Below are 16,991 nucleotides of genomic sequence, written 5' to 3' on the forward strand. Positions count from 1 at the left end.
TTATGGAGACTTCTGCCTTCTCTTATGGACACGTGAAAAAAATGCCTAAGACATGTGATGGGTATCTTTGCTGTGTGCTCATTTCCTAATCTAAAAGTTTCCTGAGCATTAATCAGAGCTACAAAGTCCCTATAAAGCATGATGTGACAAAAGGCTAAAATCACAAAAAATGATACAAAGCATAAAATACAAAGGTACATATAAACATAAGCATATTCATAAGCTTTCAAAAGGTTTATCTTGGTCTATGTTTCTTCCAGCTCATTTGTGATACATTGTCACATTCCCACTCAACCTAAACATCATTATGCTATGGTGTATGCATTCAGGTATGCCATGCATTTTTCATAGTGGTAAGGTGCCCATAAGTTATCTCTCGCATCCACTGCACGTGCCTACATTGCTGCCAATCATTATTTACTTTGCAAAGTGGTCTCTCTTGTCTTGCATGAGTTTAACTGTAACTTCTCCTGACTTCACATTTAATAGAGTTGCCTGATTTTTCGCTGCCTGTCCCTATCGAGGCATCACTCTGACCTTGGTTTCTGCCTGGAGACTTAATTATTACAATCTGCTCCAAGAAGTCTCTGCCTTGTCCTTAACTCCTGATTTTTTTAGCATTTCTCCCAGTATGGGGAGAACAATCTTCCCACAGGGCAATATATTTTTACTCAAGGCATGTGTAAAAAATGAGACAACTGAAAAGACACAGAAATTAATCATTTAGTTTGAATATGATTTTTTAAATAAATATGAAAATAAATATAAAAAATATCCTAAAAACACACTTTTCATTTTAATGGAAATGAGTACATTGAGCAGTGGCTTCTGAATTGTGGGCTGCCTCCCACTGGGAAATCCTGGAGCAGATTCGATTAAAAAAATGCTAACTCAATTCCAGATATCTCCATAAACTTTAATGGAGTTTTCAGGTGAAAACCATGAAACAAGTTTTCTCATCAGACTTGATTTAGCCAAGAACCAGAGCCAATTTGCTCCATTAAGTTCGATTTAGAACATTTACATGTGGCAGTAGATAATAGATGATAAACCAATGGTTCCTATATTTATAGCTTTGTTATAAACTAAGGGGAGTCTTGACCAAAGTTTGCACCTTCAAGCGCCCTTGAACTGCAACTGCCACTGTCTTAAGGTAGAGTAATTCATTTAGAATAATTAGAATAATTAGAGTAGTGCATTTTCCAAAATTACAACACGTGGCATCATTAACCCTGTGATTTTTTTTTACCAGCAAAGCCCAAGGAGCCTGTATTCTGACGCCGAACAAATGGTGCCATTAATTTCTTTCCTGCTGGATACTCTTGCCAACAGATCCAGTGTACCAGTCGTAACTACTTGAAAACTCAAATCAAATTCAAATCTGACTAAACTCGATTTGAGTTTTTTCTCAGAAAAAACTTGAATGTCAGGAAGGCTACTAACATGTCCAAATTGGTCCCTGGACCTCTCCCATTGACTTATACATGAACTGGACAGGTTTTAGGCGGCAAATAGTCGAATTTGAGTTCTTAAAGGGCCAGAGTGTGATAAATCTCAAAATTCGAATTGAATTAAAACTAGAATAGAGTTTGGATAATTCACAATTCGAATTTCAGAGTTTGGACCATAAAAAAATTTGACTCTTAATAAATCTGCCCCCAAAGTACAATATAGCCCTGAATATATATTATATCTGATGCACACAAATGCATCCCATAAGTAACCAGATATGTTCACATTTACAGCAGACTGATACGAAAGGCTGTTGCTGCAACTATTCATTATAGACTGAAAAATAATAGTCGTAGTCCGGTAGACTTGAAATCCTCATCTTCTGTCGATTTTAAGCTGACCACATATTCTGTCATTTGATCTGGTCTGTCACAACTCAAAGCAGGTGTCAGGTCCACATGAGTAGTTGAGAAAGGATCCTGCACTATGTGAAACAGTGGAAAGGGAACTATGAAACCCTTCTTAGTAGCAATGTTATAAAACTGCCTCACCTTCCATATAGATGCCCACTGTCTGTAAACTCTTGACTAATACGTGTACCCTTCTATGAAGGAAGGACATCTGCCATTTGTGAAAATCTCAATATGTACTATGTTATTCTTGGTGAATAGAAACGATTGGTATATAGTAACAGGACACCATATTCACTAATGTCTTGCTCTGACAGGGAGGTGTGTTTGACCAGCTCCTTTTTCAATTTATCAATTCCTTTTACTGATGATTGGGCTTATTTCTACTCATTGCCCCTGCTGGGAAATACTATAAACACCTAAGTACTTGTCTGTTTGTTGTGATTAAGTTACTTTAAATCCAAAATAGGCAACTCTTCGGGATTTAATACTGATTTCTACGAAACCACTAAAAATAGGAAATTAAATACACATGTTGTGTCTGTGTTGCATTCTTATGAACTAGATTTATATAAAATGTGTCCACATATTTGTTCCATTTAGAGGTGTCTTAAATGGGGTGCAAATAGCAGAAGTTATGTAGTGAATGAAAAAGACCAGTCATGGGTAACAAACGTACTTCTTGCCTGTGCACACAGAACAATCCCTAAAGCTCAGTGGAGGATATTCTGTGGCACGGTATACCCAGTAAGCCAATTTTCTGACTACAACTCTTTATATAAAGCCTTGAGATACAGGCCGATATGTCGGGTTTAAAAATGAAGCGTAAATCAAAAACCAAGAAACCGTGGTGAATAGCTGGACACCAATAGTTGTAAGTGACCACTCATTCGCCACAAAGCAAGCCAGTTCAGGAAGTGATAACACAAGAAAAGTAGTAACATATAAATTAAAACGTAACTTTTACTGTCTTTCACCAATAAAAACACTCTCATTAAAGTACACACCCACTAGCCAACCAATCCGTCGGCAGTGCTGGACAATGTCCTTAAAATTGACATACAATTAAAAATATTTAGCAAAAGGTGGATCAGTGGGGTCTCTAAGAGACATCACTGGCTGTTTTTTGCAAATTTTAACCCTCCCAAATACAGTGGAACACATGTACTATATTAAGCTCAAGTATTATATTTTAAAAATGAAGCGCAAAGAAAGCTTTTGCCCTGTGTCGACAACCACCAACTGTACACTAGCCAGAAAATATTTACTACACTTGGTAATACCAAACAGTTTTTGTAGGAGTGACTGTCCATACAACCCTTTCTCTTCTGTGTATTGTGTTGTTTTGTCTAACTGAGAAAAAATATAAATATTCATACAATACATGAGGTTACTGTACCTATAACAACAAATACATTTGCCTTTGATTAAACCCTGACTGAATTTATGAAGGATCATGTCTCTACATGAAGGTGAGAAACATAACATAAATAAAAGCTGTACAACCTGTAGCCTATACATATTGTTCTCCACCCTAAAACCGTCCCTTGTATTATCGATTGGTGTTTGTCAGTTTTGTAGCATCTTGCTTTAGGAGGGCTCTTAACCAAGCACTGTCAGTGCTCCCCTGGGATTAGGTAGTAGTGGCCACAGAGAGTTATCATAGATATTGAAGCCTCTGTTATATGTCTAGTCCTACTGACATGACTTGGTCAAACTAAATTAGATCAGGGCTGCTGCAAAGTGACCTGTGTGTGTTTTAAGATTCAATATATACAAAATGTTCCTTTGCATGAGCCCATGTCTATGAGTCAGAGAACATCTATAGGTTGGATAAAGATAGTATATTGCTTTTTTTAAATTAATTTCTCAGTTTTTTCCTCATAGATGACTCAGATTTTATTGGGAGCAAACAACAAAGAAAATAGACAAGTTGAATATATCTACTATATTGAATAGGGAATATGATATAGCTTACTTTAAGGAGAATGCAACACTGCCTATCACCCCAGGTCCACTCCAAAGCCCTCCCTGTCCCCTCTCTTTCCTCTACTCCAGTTAGTCTCACAACTGGATTTATCTGTATAACTGGCTGAAAAAAAATGCAGGGTAGCACCTGTTGGGTTTTTGGGCACTATCTTGTGCCACTGCAGATTCTCTTTGTTTTTGGGATGCACATAAAGCCATATCTAGATTCAACCACTGATGCTCCTGTGGCAAGCTCCCACAAAAGTGGACCAGAATTGGCATGACATGGCATCTACCAACCCTGCTGTGACACTCTGAAATTTAGCCAGGTACACAGATAGGTCCACTTGTGAGACTAACAGTTGGTGCTGCTCAGGAACAGGGAGTGATGCCTTTTGGAAATGGCCTGTGGTAGTAACTAGGGGTTCATTCTCCTTTTAGACATGATTTAGTGAATGTGATATTTTGATATATTTGTTTTTATCCAGGATGGAATTAAAGGGTACATATATTAAATGTCTATACAAAAACACATGGCATATAAACACACAGCTAGATCATGTATAGGCAGGTGTCAGAAGTAACTATCTTTTCTTGGATTTCTAGAGGAATACTCTACAGTACATGTAATTCTCTACTGTAATACACATCAGATCACATCAGTTATTATTATAATAGTTATTTATTCAAATAACAACCTAATAAAATGTCCTTATTATTTGTTCACTTCTAAACACAACTTAAAGCTGATTTTTAATCACTCAGTACAAAAAGACTTTTTGTCAGTGCCGGAGCCACATTACGTCCTCAGATGAATGAATGAATGAGTACCATAGACATCTGAAGAAATTAGAAATATGGTTGGAAAACTAATCATTTTATGCCCATTACTATATATATATATATATATATATATATATATATATATATATATATATATATATATATATATATATATATATATATATATATATATATATATGTTAGGGTTACCCAAGTTTCTCTGTATATTAGGTAACCTTTATGATGTACCCTTTTGTGTAGGTGTGATGTCCTATAAAACAGTCTGTTATTTTCTATGTATGAAACGATGGTTCCTTAAAGACTTCCATATTTTCTTTAGTTGAGCAATACCCTTTGTCCTTGTTTCATAGAAAATGATTTTGAATACTCACACCTAAGCAGTATTCTGTTCTAAGGGAGCACCTTTCATTACAGGCCATACAAAACACCATTTTTGATATGTTATTGTGAACACATGTGGCATAGGATTGTTTGTACATGCCTTCTTTTTCTACCCATTTACAAAAAATACACACAAAAGGAAAATGATTAAGTCAGCAAAAAATGCAGCATAAATAAAATGTTTGTGAGATGTACAGCAGGAACAATTGGAGAGTTTTAGCAATTTAAAGGAGAAGGAAAGCTACTGAAGCAGTTTATTGCCAATAAAGCCACAACAGTGCAAGCTATAACACTATATTTATTATATAGAATGCTTTACCATACCTGAGTAACCAGCTCTAGAAGCTGTCACTGTTTGTTTAGGATAGCAGCTGCCATATTAGCTTGTTGTGACATTACTTCCTGTCATAGTCTCTCCCTGCTCACTCATAGCTCTGGATTCAGATTACAGCAGGGAGGGGGGGAAAGGGAGAGAGAGAGGAGCCAACTGAGCATGCTCAAGCCCTAGCGCTGGAGGTTTATACTGAAAACAGGAAGTCTGATACAGAAGCCCATGTGTACACAATAGAAGGAAAGAAATGCTGTGTTTTTTTTTACAGAAGACTCAAAGCAGGATTACTTTGAGGGTTTACTGGTGTATTTATATAGACCTTTCTGATAAAGTTTACTTAATTTTAGCCTTTCCTTCTCCTTTAAGAGGAAATTGAAAGTTGCAATCATTGAATGCCTATAACTGGCAAGTAACAAGTCAGGTCCCCAAGGGGAATGGGTGCCTACCTGTGTTATTTATTTTATTCAAATATAGAATTAAACCCGTTTTTCAAAATCACTTTTTGTGTCCTCTTTAACCCTCCCAGCTCTGTTTTCTTCTTGCATCAATCATGTCCATTTGCTGTTACTTCAGCTTGATACCCATAGTCTAGTAGAAAAAAAGAATCTTTTAAAATACAACCCAGATCCCTCTCTCCAAACACACCTCCGATGATGATTATTCTGTCTAGGCCAAAACAGTATTTATGCATGCTGTGTATATAGTATCTTAATGTCTCTATAATGCTATGTGGTTGGGCTGAGGTCTCATTTATAGGGACTGTGTTTTCAATTCTATGGGTCTGCCAATTGTTTCACGCCGGCCCTCGGCTCTGCTGGCCGGGCTCCTTTAAGGATTGAAAGTCTCTCATTCAGGCCTCTCATCCTGGGAAATAGGATAAAGTCGTAAACCAGACCTCCGACTGCTCCGCCGATGATAGGGCCAACCCAGTAGACCTGTGGTAAATATACAGAAAATTTTCTGTTAGAAGAAACACAAATGCACATTGGCACTCACCTTCTGTTGTTTGTAAACTACCACTTCCAGTATCTGACTGCTGATGCTTAAAGGGGTAGTTCACCTTTTTAGTATGTTACAGAACGGTCAATTGTAATCAACATTTCAGTTGGTCGTCATTATTTATTTTTATAGTTTTTAAATTTATTTGCCTTATTCTTCTGACTCTTTCCAGCTTTCAAATGGGGGGTCACCAACCCCTTTTAAAAATGAAATGCTCTGTAAGGCTACAAATGTATTGTTATTGCTACATTTTATTACTCATCTTTATATTCAGGACTCTCCTGTTCATATTCCAGTCTCTTATTCAAATCAATGCATGGTTGCAAGGGTAATTTGGACCATTAAATCCTGATTGCAAACTGTATTATATCATAATAAAATTAATTCCAGGGTTCGCTTAATGATTGATTTGCACCAAGTTAATTGAATGCAAATGCAAGTTTTGAAGACATAGAAGTGACGTCATCCCCAATTTGGAGAACAAGCGCTGCAGTGTACACACAATATACCAAACACTCACGTAATGGGAATACTGAATTGTGGATAGAAAACATGGCATTTTGTACTACATTATAAATGAGCTCTATAATCTATCTGCTGCTGTATAAAAGTGTGCATTGGCTGAATCTGAATATTCTTCATCTGTCTTCATCTTTTTATTGTCTTACCCAATGATTGACAAAGTTTCTGGTCAGTACAGCTGGGGCAAAGGATCTTGCAGGGTTCATGCTGGCTCCAGTGTAATAAATCTAGAAAGAGTTATAAAGAGAGCTGGAATTATTACCTACTCTAGAAATCCCAATACCACAAGCAGGGGTAGATTATGGACAAACTACATATGGATATGTTACGTAAAACTGTATATTATTATATTAAGTGCCTACTAATATAGCAGAACAAGTATAATAAAGACATATTAATTATAATAAAGATATTGAATCAACAATGCTTTATATACACTGGGTTTTACAGTACATATATAGGATCTCATTATCCGGAAAGATGATTTCAATTTATTCTGTTATAATCAAACAATACCTTGTATTTATCCCAACCAAGATATAATTAATCCTTATTGGAGGCAAAACAATGTTATTGGGTTTATTTAAATTAAATAATTTTTTAGTATGTAGATCAAAATTATCCCATATAATTTTAGGTATCGCTAGTGGGTATTGGCTGTTTATTTGTTGTTTCGGTATTCAACTATATTAGACTGTGTTCTTGTACATGGTGTATTCTATTATGTATGGTGGCTGGGAATGAGATATAACTAGGTTTGGGGGCACAAAGCATTACCTTAGCTAGGAAACTGTTTAAACTTATTTTTTCTGACTACTGACAAGTACAGTATGGGGCATATTTATGAGGCCTCAAATTTTTCTGGTTGAGTTTTAAAGGGGAAAAATAATCTGAATTTTTAGAGGGAAAAATTACTCAAATTTTTCCAGCTTTATTATGCTCTGAGGCTGGTAAAAACCCGAACCCAAAAATAGTCCAGCTAAAACCTGTCAAAATAATTTAGAAGTCAATACCAGATAGTCCCTTTAATATTTGGAACCTGATTTTTACCTTCAGGTTTCTGGGTTTTTCAGACGACAACTCGCATGATTCAAATTGATGCCGGATTTTTTCGCAACGTTTTTCTGCACTGATATTTCAGAGAAAATGTATTGGTAAATTAAGGGGATTCAGGTTTGGGAGTTTGGTAAATAACCCCCTAAGTGTTTTTGTACTCTGGGGGTCACACTTTGTTTTGTGCAAAAAATTGTCAGAATTAACTATTAAAATAAGGGCTAATCTATGGAAATACAAATAACCCCTAAGTACAGTAAATTTATCGAATGGTGACCTTTCACTTTCACCATTTAATAAATACGCCTTTAAAAATCCCATAGAAATGAATGGAGAAGTGGTAGAAGTGAGGAGGAGGAGGCGAAGCTCCTGATGCAAATAGAAAAGGCTGCTAGTTTGGGTAAAGTAAAAAAATGCTTTTCTGGATCTAGTGATCTCATATGACCCAGAACTTATAGCAAATGTGCAAGTCATTGAACCCCTGGGTAATAGTGACCATAATGTTATATCATTTAATGTCTGGTGCAAAAAACAAATATATACTGGGGCAACAAAAACCATGAATTTTGCAAAAGCTAATTTTAGTGCCTTGAGGGCTACCCTACAGAGTATTGATTGGGCATTAAGTTTTCAGCTAAAAACACAGAACAGAAACTTCCCCCTAGCAGCCTAAAAACAGAAAAATGGGAAGGTAACCAGATAGCAGCTCCCAAACACAAGATAACAGCTCCCTGGTAGATCTAAAAAGAGCGCTCAATAGTAAAATCAAGGTCCCACTGTGACACATTCAGTTACATTGAGTAGCAGAAACAACAACCTGTCAAAAAGCAGTTCCATCCTAAAGTGCTGGCTCTTTCTGAAAGCACATGACCAGGCAAAATTACCTGAGATGGCTGCCTACACACCAATATTACACCAACAACTAAAAAAAATAAACTTGTTGGTTCAGGAATGAAATTTTATATTGTAGAATGAGTTATTTGCAGTGTAAACAGTGTAATTTAGAAATAAAAACGACATCATAAAAATCATGACAGAATCCCTTTAAATATGATTTGAGGAGGAACAAACTTTATAAGACTTCTTTCTGTAAAATGAACATTAATCAGTATAAATATGTCACTTACTCCAAAGAGATGTCCCAGAGCAACAGAAAATCCAAGAGCTAAGGATACAGATCCCATGCGACCGTTCCTCCTTTCATCATAAGTGGCAAAGATACACAGCACGAACTGAAGAGTCAGGAATGCCTCCACAGTGGTAGCTTGACCAAGGCTGACTCCAGGATGGATCTAATCATGGTATGACAATATACAAAACAATAATGTATAACACTGTACATTTTTGTTTTTTTTCTCAAAATTATATTTAGGGACATTCAGAATTTTTTACTGTTATGAACCTTAAATGGAGCATTAACTTCCTCATTGTAACACCAATAACATCAACACAGAAAAGGACAATGTATAAATGTATGTATAGTGCTTTGCAAAAGTATATTTTTCTTTTGCTGAATAACAAACTATACACTGAAGTTTCCTCCCTGTGATATATTTATTTAAACAAACTAAAACCCAGCATTTGATTTTAATGGGACAAAAATCTTTGTCTTGGTCTCATTGATTACAGGACCATTTATATTATAATTTGTTAGTTGGAAAAATAAGAGAATTGTTCAAGGGATTGAAAAAATTAGCAAAGAACTGTATAATGTTGAGCTTAACTAATATGTGTGTACTTCAGCAACTCTCAACTCATATAAATAACAATGCAGACTCCACTCAGGTACCAGTCACCATAGGTGGTTTGGAAGGCGTGTAACTCACCTTGTGCCATTATCCCCTGACATTAATGATAAGCTCTGCAGTCAACCTGAATGTAATACTATCACCCAAATATATGTACCAAAGTGTTTTTGGGACATGATTGCCAGTGCAGTGTTTCATGCTGTGTAGTCTTTTGACTTTAATATGATTCTGTCCCCAACAAGTTTCTAGTGTGACACAGGAGTACTGATCAGAAAGATAGGTGTGTGCCATAGAGAAGTCTAAGAACCAATGCACAGAGATCATTGTGCCACAGAGAAGTGTGTGTTATTTGCACATTATTACTTTATATCATTTTCATGTAATAATAACATTTAATATAATTGTTAGAGTGTGCCTTCCCATAACTTGTAATTTACAATTGGATCCCATTTATACCAGCCATATTTGTACAGACTATACTAGGCAGCAAACCATTATATGCCATTGTTAGCAAAGCCTACTGGTTAGTCTTGTGTTTTCCCTCTTGCCTTTTACAAATGAATTGACATTAAGAAAAAACTAGACAGCAGAAAACTACAGTAATTAACATGTAAGCCAAAACTGAGGGAGATAAGTATAAAAACTTGGACAAAAATTGTAGAAAATAGATTATACTGGGTTGGGTGGAGTTTGATCACTAGATACTTTGTGGAGATGGACTACCATTTTTATCCAAAGTAATATAAAAAGGACACTTTAAATATTACTATTTGACATCTTTGAATGAAGTCAAGGGGGTAAATTTATCAAAGAGTGAAGTTCCGCCACTAGAGTGAAATTCCGCAGCTCTCAATTCATTTCTATGGGATTTTGAAAGGCGTATTTATCAATGGGTGAAAGTGAAAGTTCACCCAATGATAAATATGCCTATAAAAATTGCGGAATTTCACTCTAGTGGCGGAAATTCACTATTAACTTCACTCTTTGATAAATATACCCCAAGGAGTCACTCGAACATTCAAAAGCTAAACCCTGATATATAAACAAACTGAAAAAATAATGTAATAACTTGGGCAACGTTTGTCTCCCTCCAGTAGTCCATTCTAACCAAATAGAAATTATCTTTTACTGGCCCAAATTTAACTAGAATAACGATTGGTTGCTGTTGTAGCCCATGTAACTACTTAACTTTAATCCCCCAATATTTAAAATACAAATAAAAAGACATTTTCCCCCATCTTAAAATGTTTTTTTCATTTTCAGTAATTACCGTATTCAGAGCCAAGTTGCCACGGACTGCCGTAGGTGTAACACCGTACAGTACTGCCGCTCCAGCAACAGCACCCAGTAGCTGTGCAGCGATGTAAAATATGGCACGGAAGAAAGAAATCTGTGAGCCGATTAAGAAGGCAAAGGTAACTGCAGGGTTGATATGGGCACCACTGATATGGCCAACAGATTGAACTAGTGTGGCTAGAGCAAATCCAAAGGCTAGTGCGATGTTTAGTACATTAGCTGGTCCAGCTGCCCACTTCAACGATGCACCCAGACCAAAGAAAACATAAAACATGGTGGCAAAGAATTCAGCAAATATCGCTCTCCAGAAGGAGAAAGAGCGGAATTCCCACATTATTGTGATTGTGTTTGGTTAAAGGGTAAAAGAACTAGGGGTTAGGAAAAATCAAGCAGTGGCCGGGTATTAAACTCAAAAATGGATAGGGACCTCAACTATGAATAATAAAAAATTCTTGATGGAACTACTTTTTTCACAAAAGAATTAACGCAAATTATAATAAAATAAAAAAAACAAGACAAAAACGAGGGCCCTACAAAAAGCCACAGAGCTTCAAACTTCCAAATGCTGTGGATACTAACCCCCCAACCTGTTTATAGTGGCGGGGGATTTATAATGGGCAGTGGTCGTGACATATTTAATCCCTCCATCCATTTATACACCACCCACTGACGGGAGGGGTACAGCACCAGGGTTAACCCTTCACACACACAATACATTTTCTCTTTCTGAAGCAACATCAACTTGTCACATTAACAGCTCATCTTCCATAAATGCAGTCATTTTTTTCTATGAATCTATGCTTACTACAATGTAAACCTGAGCAATATATTTGTACAGGTGGATTGAATATTTTTCGAATAGCTGTGCTCTTGGAGGGTAAAAATATTACATATGTTATCACTTATGAAGAAAGGAGAAAACTGCCTACATTAATAGATAAAATACCATTCAGTTCAGTGGTATGCAGTGAGAGGATGAGGTTAATGCTGCAGAGAGCAATGTGCTTGTGTGCACTGACCAGAATTCTACTAGAACCAGAAAAAGGGAAAACCGAGGGACCAAAAATAATGTTTTTTAGGTTTCTGATTGCCTTTATATGATTTCAGTATGCTGGCAAACGTTTGTTCCTTTCTTATCAAATAATAATAACATATCTAAATTTTTTTTTTTTGATTGATTGATAAGATTATGCTGCTTTCTACAACAAGTGAATAAAGTGGTTCACCATAACAGCCTTTAAGATAGAAGTAGGCAACCACAGAGGTCCTTCAGGGCAGCAAAAAGTTGTAAGAAAGAAGAGTGAGAAAGCTCTTTAATACTCCACACTTTTACACCTGTACAAGCAGTATTTGTAGCCAAAAGAATACTATCATTTGTAATGAAAAAGTGGTTGCAACATTATATAATACAGTATAATTGAGCCTGTAGCAGTGAGGATAATAGCTTCAGGAAAGGGAATGTGTCCATGACTGTGGGATAGCAGGTATAGTAGGGAGAGATGGTGCCTATAGTAGCAGTGGGATAATAGTCTCTGGGAAGGGACTGTGTGATAGCAGGCATAGTAAGGAAAGATGGTTCCTATAGTAGCAGTGGGGATAATAATATCTGGAAAGAAACTGTGGTATAACAGGTATAGTAGGGACAATGGTGCCTATAGTAGCAGTGGGGATAATAGTCTCTGGGAAGGGACTGTGACTGTGAGATAGCAGGTATAGTAGGGAGAGATGGTGCCTATAGTAGCAGTGGGATAATAGTCTCTGGGAAGGGACTGTGACTGTGAGATAGCAGGTATAGTAGGGAGAGATAGTGCCTATAGTAGCAATGGGATAATAGGCTGTGGCTGTAGGATAGCATTTATACTAGGGAGAGCTCGTGCCTGTAGAAGCAGTGGGGATAATAGTCTCTGGGAAAGGACTGTGGGATAGCAGGAATAGTAGGGAGAGATGGTGCCTATAATAACACTAGCCTTTGGGAAGGGATGTGGGATAGCAGGTATAATAGCATGTGATGCTGCCTATAGTAGTAATGGAGGAAATAGCATTTGTAGGACTGTGTAGGACAACAGGTGTATCATGATGATGACAGTAACATATAGCTCAACCTGCCACCTTTCAAAAGCTGTTGGGGGTGGTGGGAACTGAAGGTTAGCATAGGGCCATATTTAATGGGCACCGCAAAGTCTGTTGTTATCCACTACAACTAAAGACAGCTAGATTACACAGAGAATTAAAAGTATTTAACATGTAGCTGTGTATTAGCTCTCTGCAGTGCAATATGTGTGATCATTAGAGGGAAGCCACAGTATTTAATCGTAAACTGTGTATAGTAAGATATCAAGTTCTGAAAAAAAGTACTGTCGGGTAACTGCCCGTTTTGCGGGCAAATGTTTTGTACGGTACTTTGCATCCGAGCAGGGATTTTGTTGTTGTAAATAACGTTTTGGCTCCACTTAGTCTGCAGAGGTATTCTAATTTCACTGCTCCCCTATTAGATTATCCTGTGTGCAGTTTGGTTTGTTTAGAAAGCGCTGTGTGAGCACCATGAGGAACAAAGGCACTTGCTGTGTGCGAAGTTTCTTTCATTTCAGATCCCTGCCATTCTCTCTGTGCTGCAGCATCAGCAATCAACAGCCCCAAACATAAATAGCAATTTACAAAAATACAATCATTTGCTTTATTTAAAAAAAAAAAAATATATATATATATATATATATATATATATATATATATATATATATATATATATGTATTCCTCGTCAGGCTGGAGCACTCATGCAATAAAGGCCGACTGCCTGGGTGCAGGTTAGAAATAGTATGTATAACACAGTTTTGGAAAAACCGCACTCACAGGGCTTGTGAAGATGAAATACAAGAAAAGTTTATTACAACGTTTCGGCTATGATACTAGAGCCTTCAGAAAGTACCTGCACTCAATCCCTTCTGATTCGTGGTGGGTGCTGGGTCAAGTTTATAATTACAATTTCTTCAGAATGGACCCGCACTCCAAATAGTTCAATCAAAGTAAATTTTATTGAATCATCACTCACGTGTCCAACGTTTCGGCCCACATCCTTGATAAAGGCCCTAATGTTGGCCGAAACGTTGGACACGTGAGTGATGATTCAATAAAATTTACTTTGATTGAACTATGTGGAGTGGGGGCCATTCTGAAGAAATTTTATATATATATATAACTGACTTTCAAGTTTTTTTTCAGGGAAAAAACTCGAATGGAGTTCCGTTCAAATTAGATTCAAATTGAGTTTTTTGGTCGGTAATATTCGTTCGAGGTCATTTGAGGTTAAAAAAACCAAAAAATTTGACCTTTGATAAATCTGCCCCTAAATTAAAGCCACCCTGATATGCTGTTTTCAGATCATTCAGAGCATCGAATTAGAATTCACCCCAAATTGAATTTCCTTGGAAATAAAATGTTAGGCACATGCCCGATGTGCAAGTTGATCAGCCTTGGAAACTGTGAGACAGTGCCTACTTTTAGCAGCATGCTACCTGTCAGTATAAAGAATAACTAACACAGCATGCTAGTAAATAACATGGTGGTTAGGGCCAGAAGTATAGTACAGGTATGGGACCTATTATCCAAAATGCTCAGGACCTGGAGCTTTCCGGATAATGGATCTTTCCATAATTTGGATCTTCATACCTTATGGGGGTATTTATCAAGGGTCGAATTTCGAGGGGCTAAAACCCTCGACATTCAACCATATAATTGAAATCCCTCGACTTCGAATATTGAAGTCGAGGGATTTTTAGCGTATTCGATCGAACGAACGATCGTATAGAAATCGTTCGGTCGATGAAATCGTTCAAATCAAATGATTTTTAGCGATCGATTCAAGGATTTCTATTCGACCAAAAAAAAAAAAATCAGAAAAGTACTCTGGAAGGTCCCCATAGGCTAACATTGCACTTCTGTAGCTTTAATTTGGTCGAAGTATGAAGTCAAAGTATTTTTTAAAGAGACATTTGATTATCGAATGGTCGAACGATTTTTACTCGAATCATTCGAAGTAGAATATAGCCTATTCGATGGTCAAAGAACCCAGAAATTTACTTCGAAATTCGAACTTTTTGAAATTCGAACCATTCACTCGAGCTTAGTAAATCTGCCCCTAAATCTAAAGAAAATCATGTAAACATTAAATAAGCCCAATAGGCTGGTTCTGCTTCCAATACGGATTCATTATAGCTTAGTTTGGATCAAGTACAAGGTACTGTTTTATCATTACAGAAAAAGGAAATCTATTTTCAAAATTTGGATTATTTGATTATAATGGAGTCTATGGAAGAAAGCCATTCCGTAATTCATTGCTTTCTGGATAATGGGTTTCAGGATAACGGATCCCATACCTGTAGTAGTTAATTGTGGCAGAAGTCGAGGTATACAAGGGATCCCTTGTAATGAGTGCATACATAATACAGTACAGTAAACTTAAAACGTACTTTACTGCGCATGTGCTAATTATTAAAAAGAAAAAGGGGAAAAAAATGTGCATTATTTGGGAAAATGGAGATTATTGAAGACTGGATTTTTCTGGATAACAGGTTTTCAAATAACAGATCCCATACCTGTATATGTGTATAAATAAAGTGCTTATTTTCTGTATTCCAAAAACATTTGAGAGGGCCTACAATTACAGAGACTATATTAATTTCTAATTGACCCGTAACCAAGTATTTTTTTCAAATCATTGAATGTAATGATCTGCTAACCCGAGCTGATTAACAAAGGGGTAGTTACCTATAATAACCAATCAGATAATTGATTTTATATTGTAACTGGCAGCAGCCCATGGAAAGCTGATTGCCAACTTCACTAGCACCAGTAGTTGTGAATGAGTCCTTAGATCTTCTGTGAAGTATGATATTTCAGTCACTTCTTGTTTTTTTCTCTCTTTATCACAAGAATGTTCAATTCTGGTCTGTGGATCAGACAGCAGCTATTGGCTAATAAAAACCAAATAACAGACATCAGCATAATAGAACAGGCTACCCATGCAGAGAGAAAATCTTTCATGAAGTCATGTGGCCCTTTATTCTGTTCTGGCAAACAGAGAATGGAGGGGGGGAGAGTATTGAGAGGCCGTAGCTTTTTCTAGCTGTATTCCAGCAATGCCATGAGCTTATACTGCTGATGCATGGGGTCTTTAACAGAAAACATATGGAACAATTAGAAAATGTCTACAAGCATTAAACTCAGTGGACAAAAGCTTAGCACCAGCCCATATCACCCCATATCTGAACACCAGGTCTGTATTGTTCAACAGCTAGAGGAGCATTTGTCCCAAAAAACTTAAACTGAGAACAGAAATAAGATTAGAAGGTGCATTTATTTTAAGTATGATCATTATTTTATCTTCCAGTAAAATTAAAACACTGTTCTTAAATATACTTTGCTCAAATTGTGCTGCGCACTCCAACATACAGGTATAGGATCTATTATGCAGAATGCTTGAGACCTGAGATTTTTTGGATAATGGATCTTTTTGAAATTTAGATCTCCATAATTCAAATCTGCTAAATATAATGTACCGGTATACATTAAATAAACCCATAATAATCGCTTTGCCCCCCAATATGGATTCATGCAGTTTAGTAACAATCAAGTACAAGCTACTGTTCTATTATAAGAGATATGGGAGATAGCATTCCTGTAATTTGGAGCTTCTCAGATAAGGGATCCCATACCTGCATTATAAACGGTTAATGTACTGTATGCTTGGGGTGTTGTCTGGCATCATTAGTGTTGTATTTAATGTAATATTGCTCAATAAATGTTCAGGTCTTTAAGGTCAGTTACTGAATGAATGCAATGAAACCAGTAAGCACCTGATCTTTGTAAAGCTGACCATACACAAGCGATCTGATACGCTCTCCGACTTATCAGCCCATGGGTTGAATGGAGGGAGAGTGTATGAGGGGAGACACACAGAATGTGCCCATGATTAAGTATTCATTTTGGGGGTATAGTTTTCCTTTAAGTGCCTTGGAGGGCACGAAACGCGT

General features: G+C 36.8%; 1 protein-coding gene across 1 annotated transcript; it reads right to left on the bottom strand.

Moving 5' to 3' along the window:
* Nucleotides 1-5,255: 5,255 nt before the first annotated feature.
* On the bottom strand, nucleotides 5,256-11,511 carry mip.S (major intrinsic protein of lens fiber S homeolog). Its single transcript, NM_001095929.1, is given in 4 exon segments — nucleotides 5,256-6,281; nucleotides 7,014-7,094; nucleotides 9,048-9,212; nucleotides 10,939-11,511. Coding segments are annotated over 4 exon segments (768 nt in total). The 5' UTR covers nucleotides 11,299-11,511; the 3' UTR covers nucleotides 5,256-6,119.
* Between the last annotated feature and the right edge of the window lie 5,480 nt (nucleotides 11,512-16,991).

This window comes from Xenopus laevis, chromosome 2S, assembly GCF_017654675.1.
Source record: "Xenopus laevis strain J_2021 chromosome 2S, Xenopus_laevis_v10.1, whole genome shotgun sequence".
NCBI lineage: Eukaryota > Metazoa > Chordata > Amphibia > Anura > Pipidae > Xenopus > Xenopus laevis.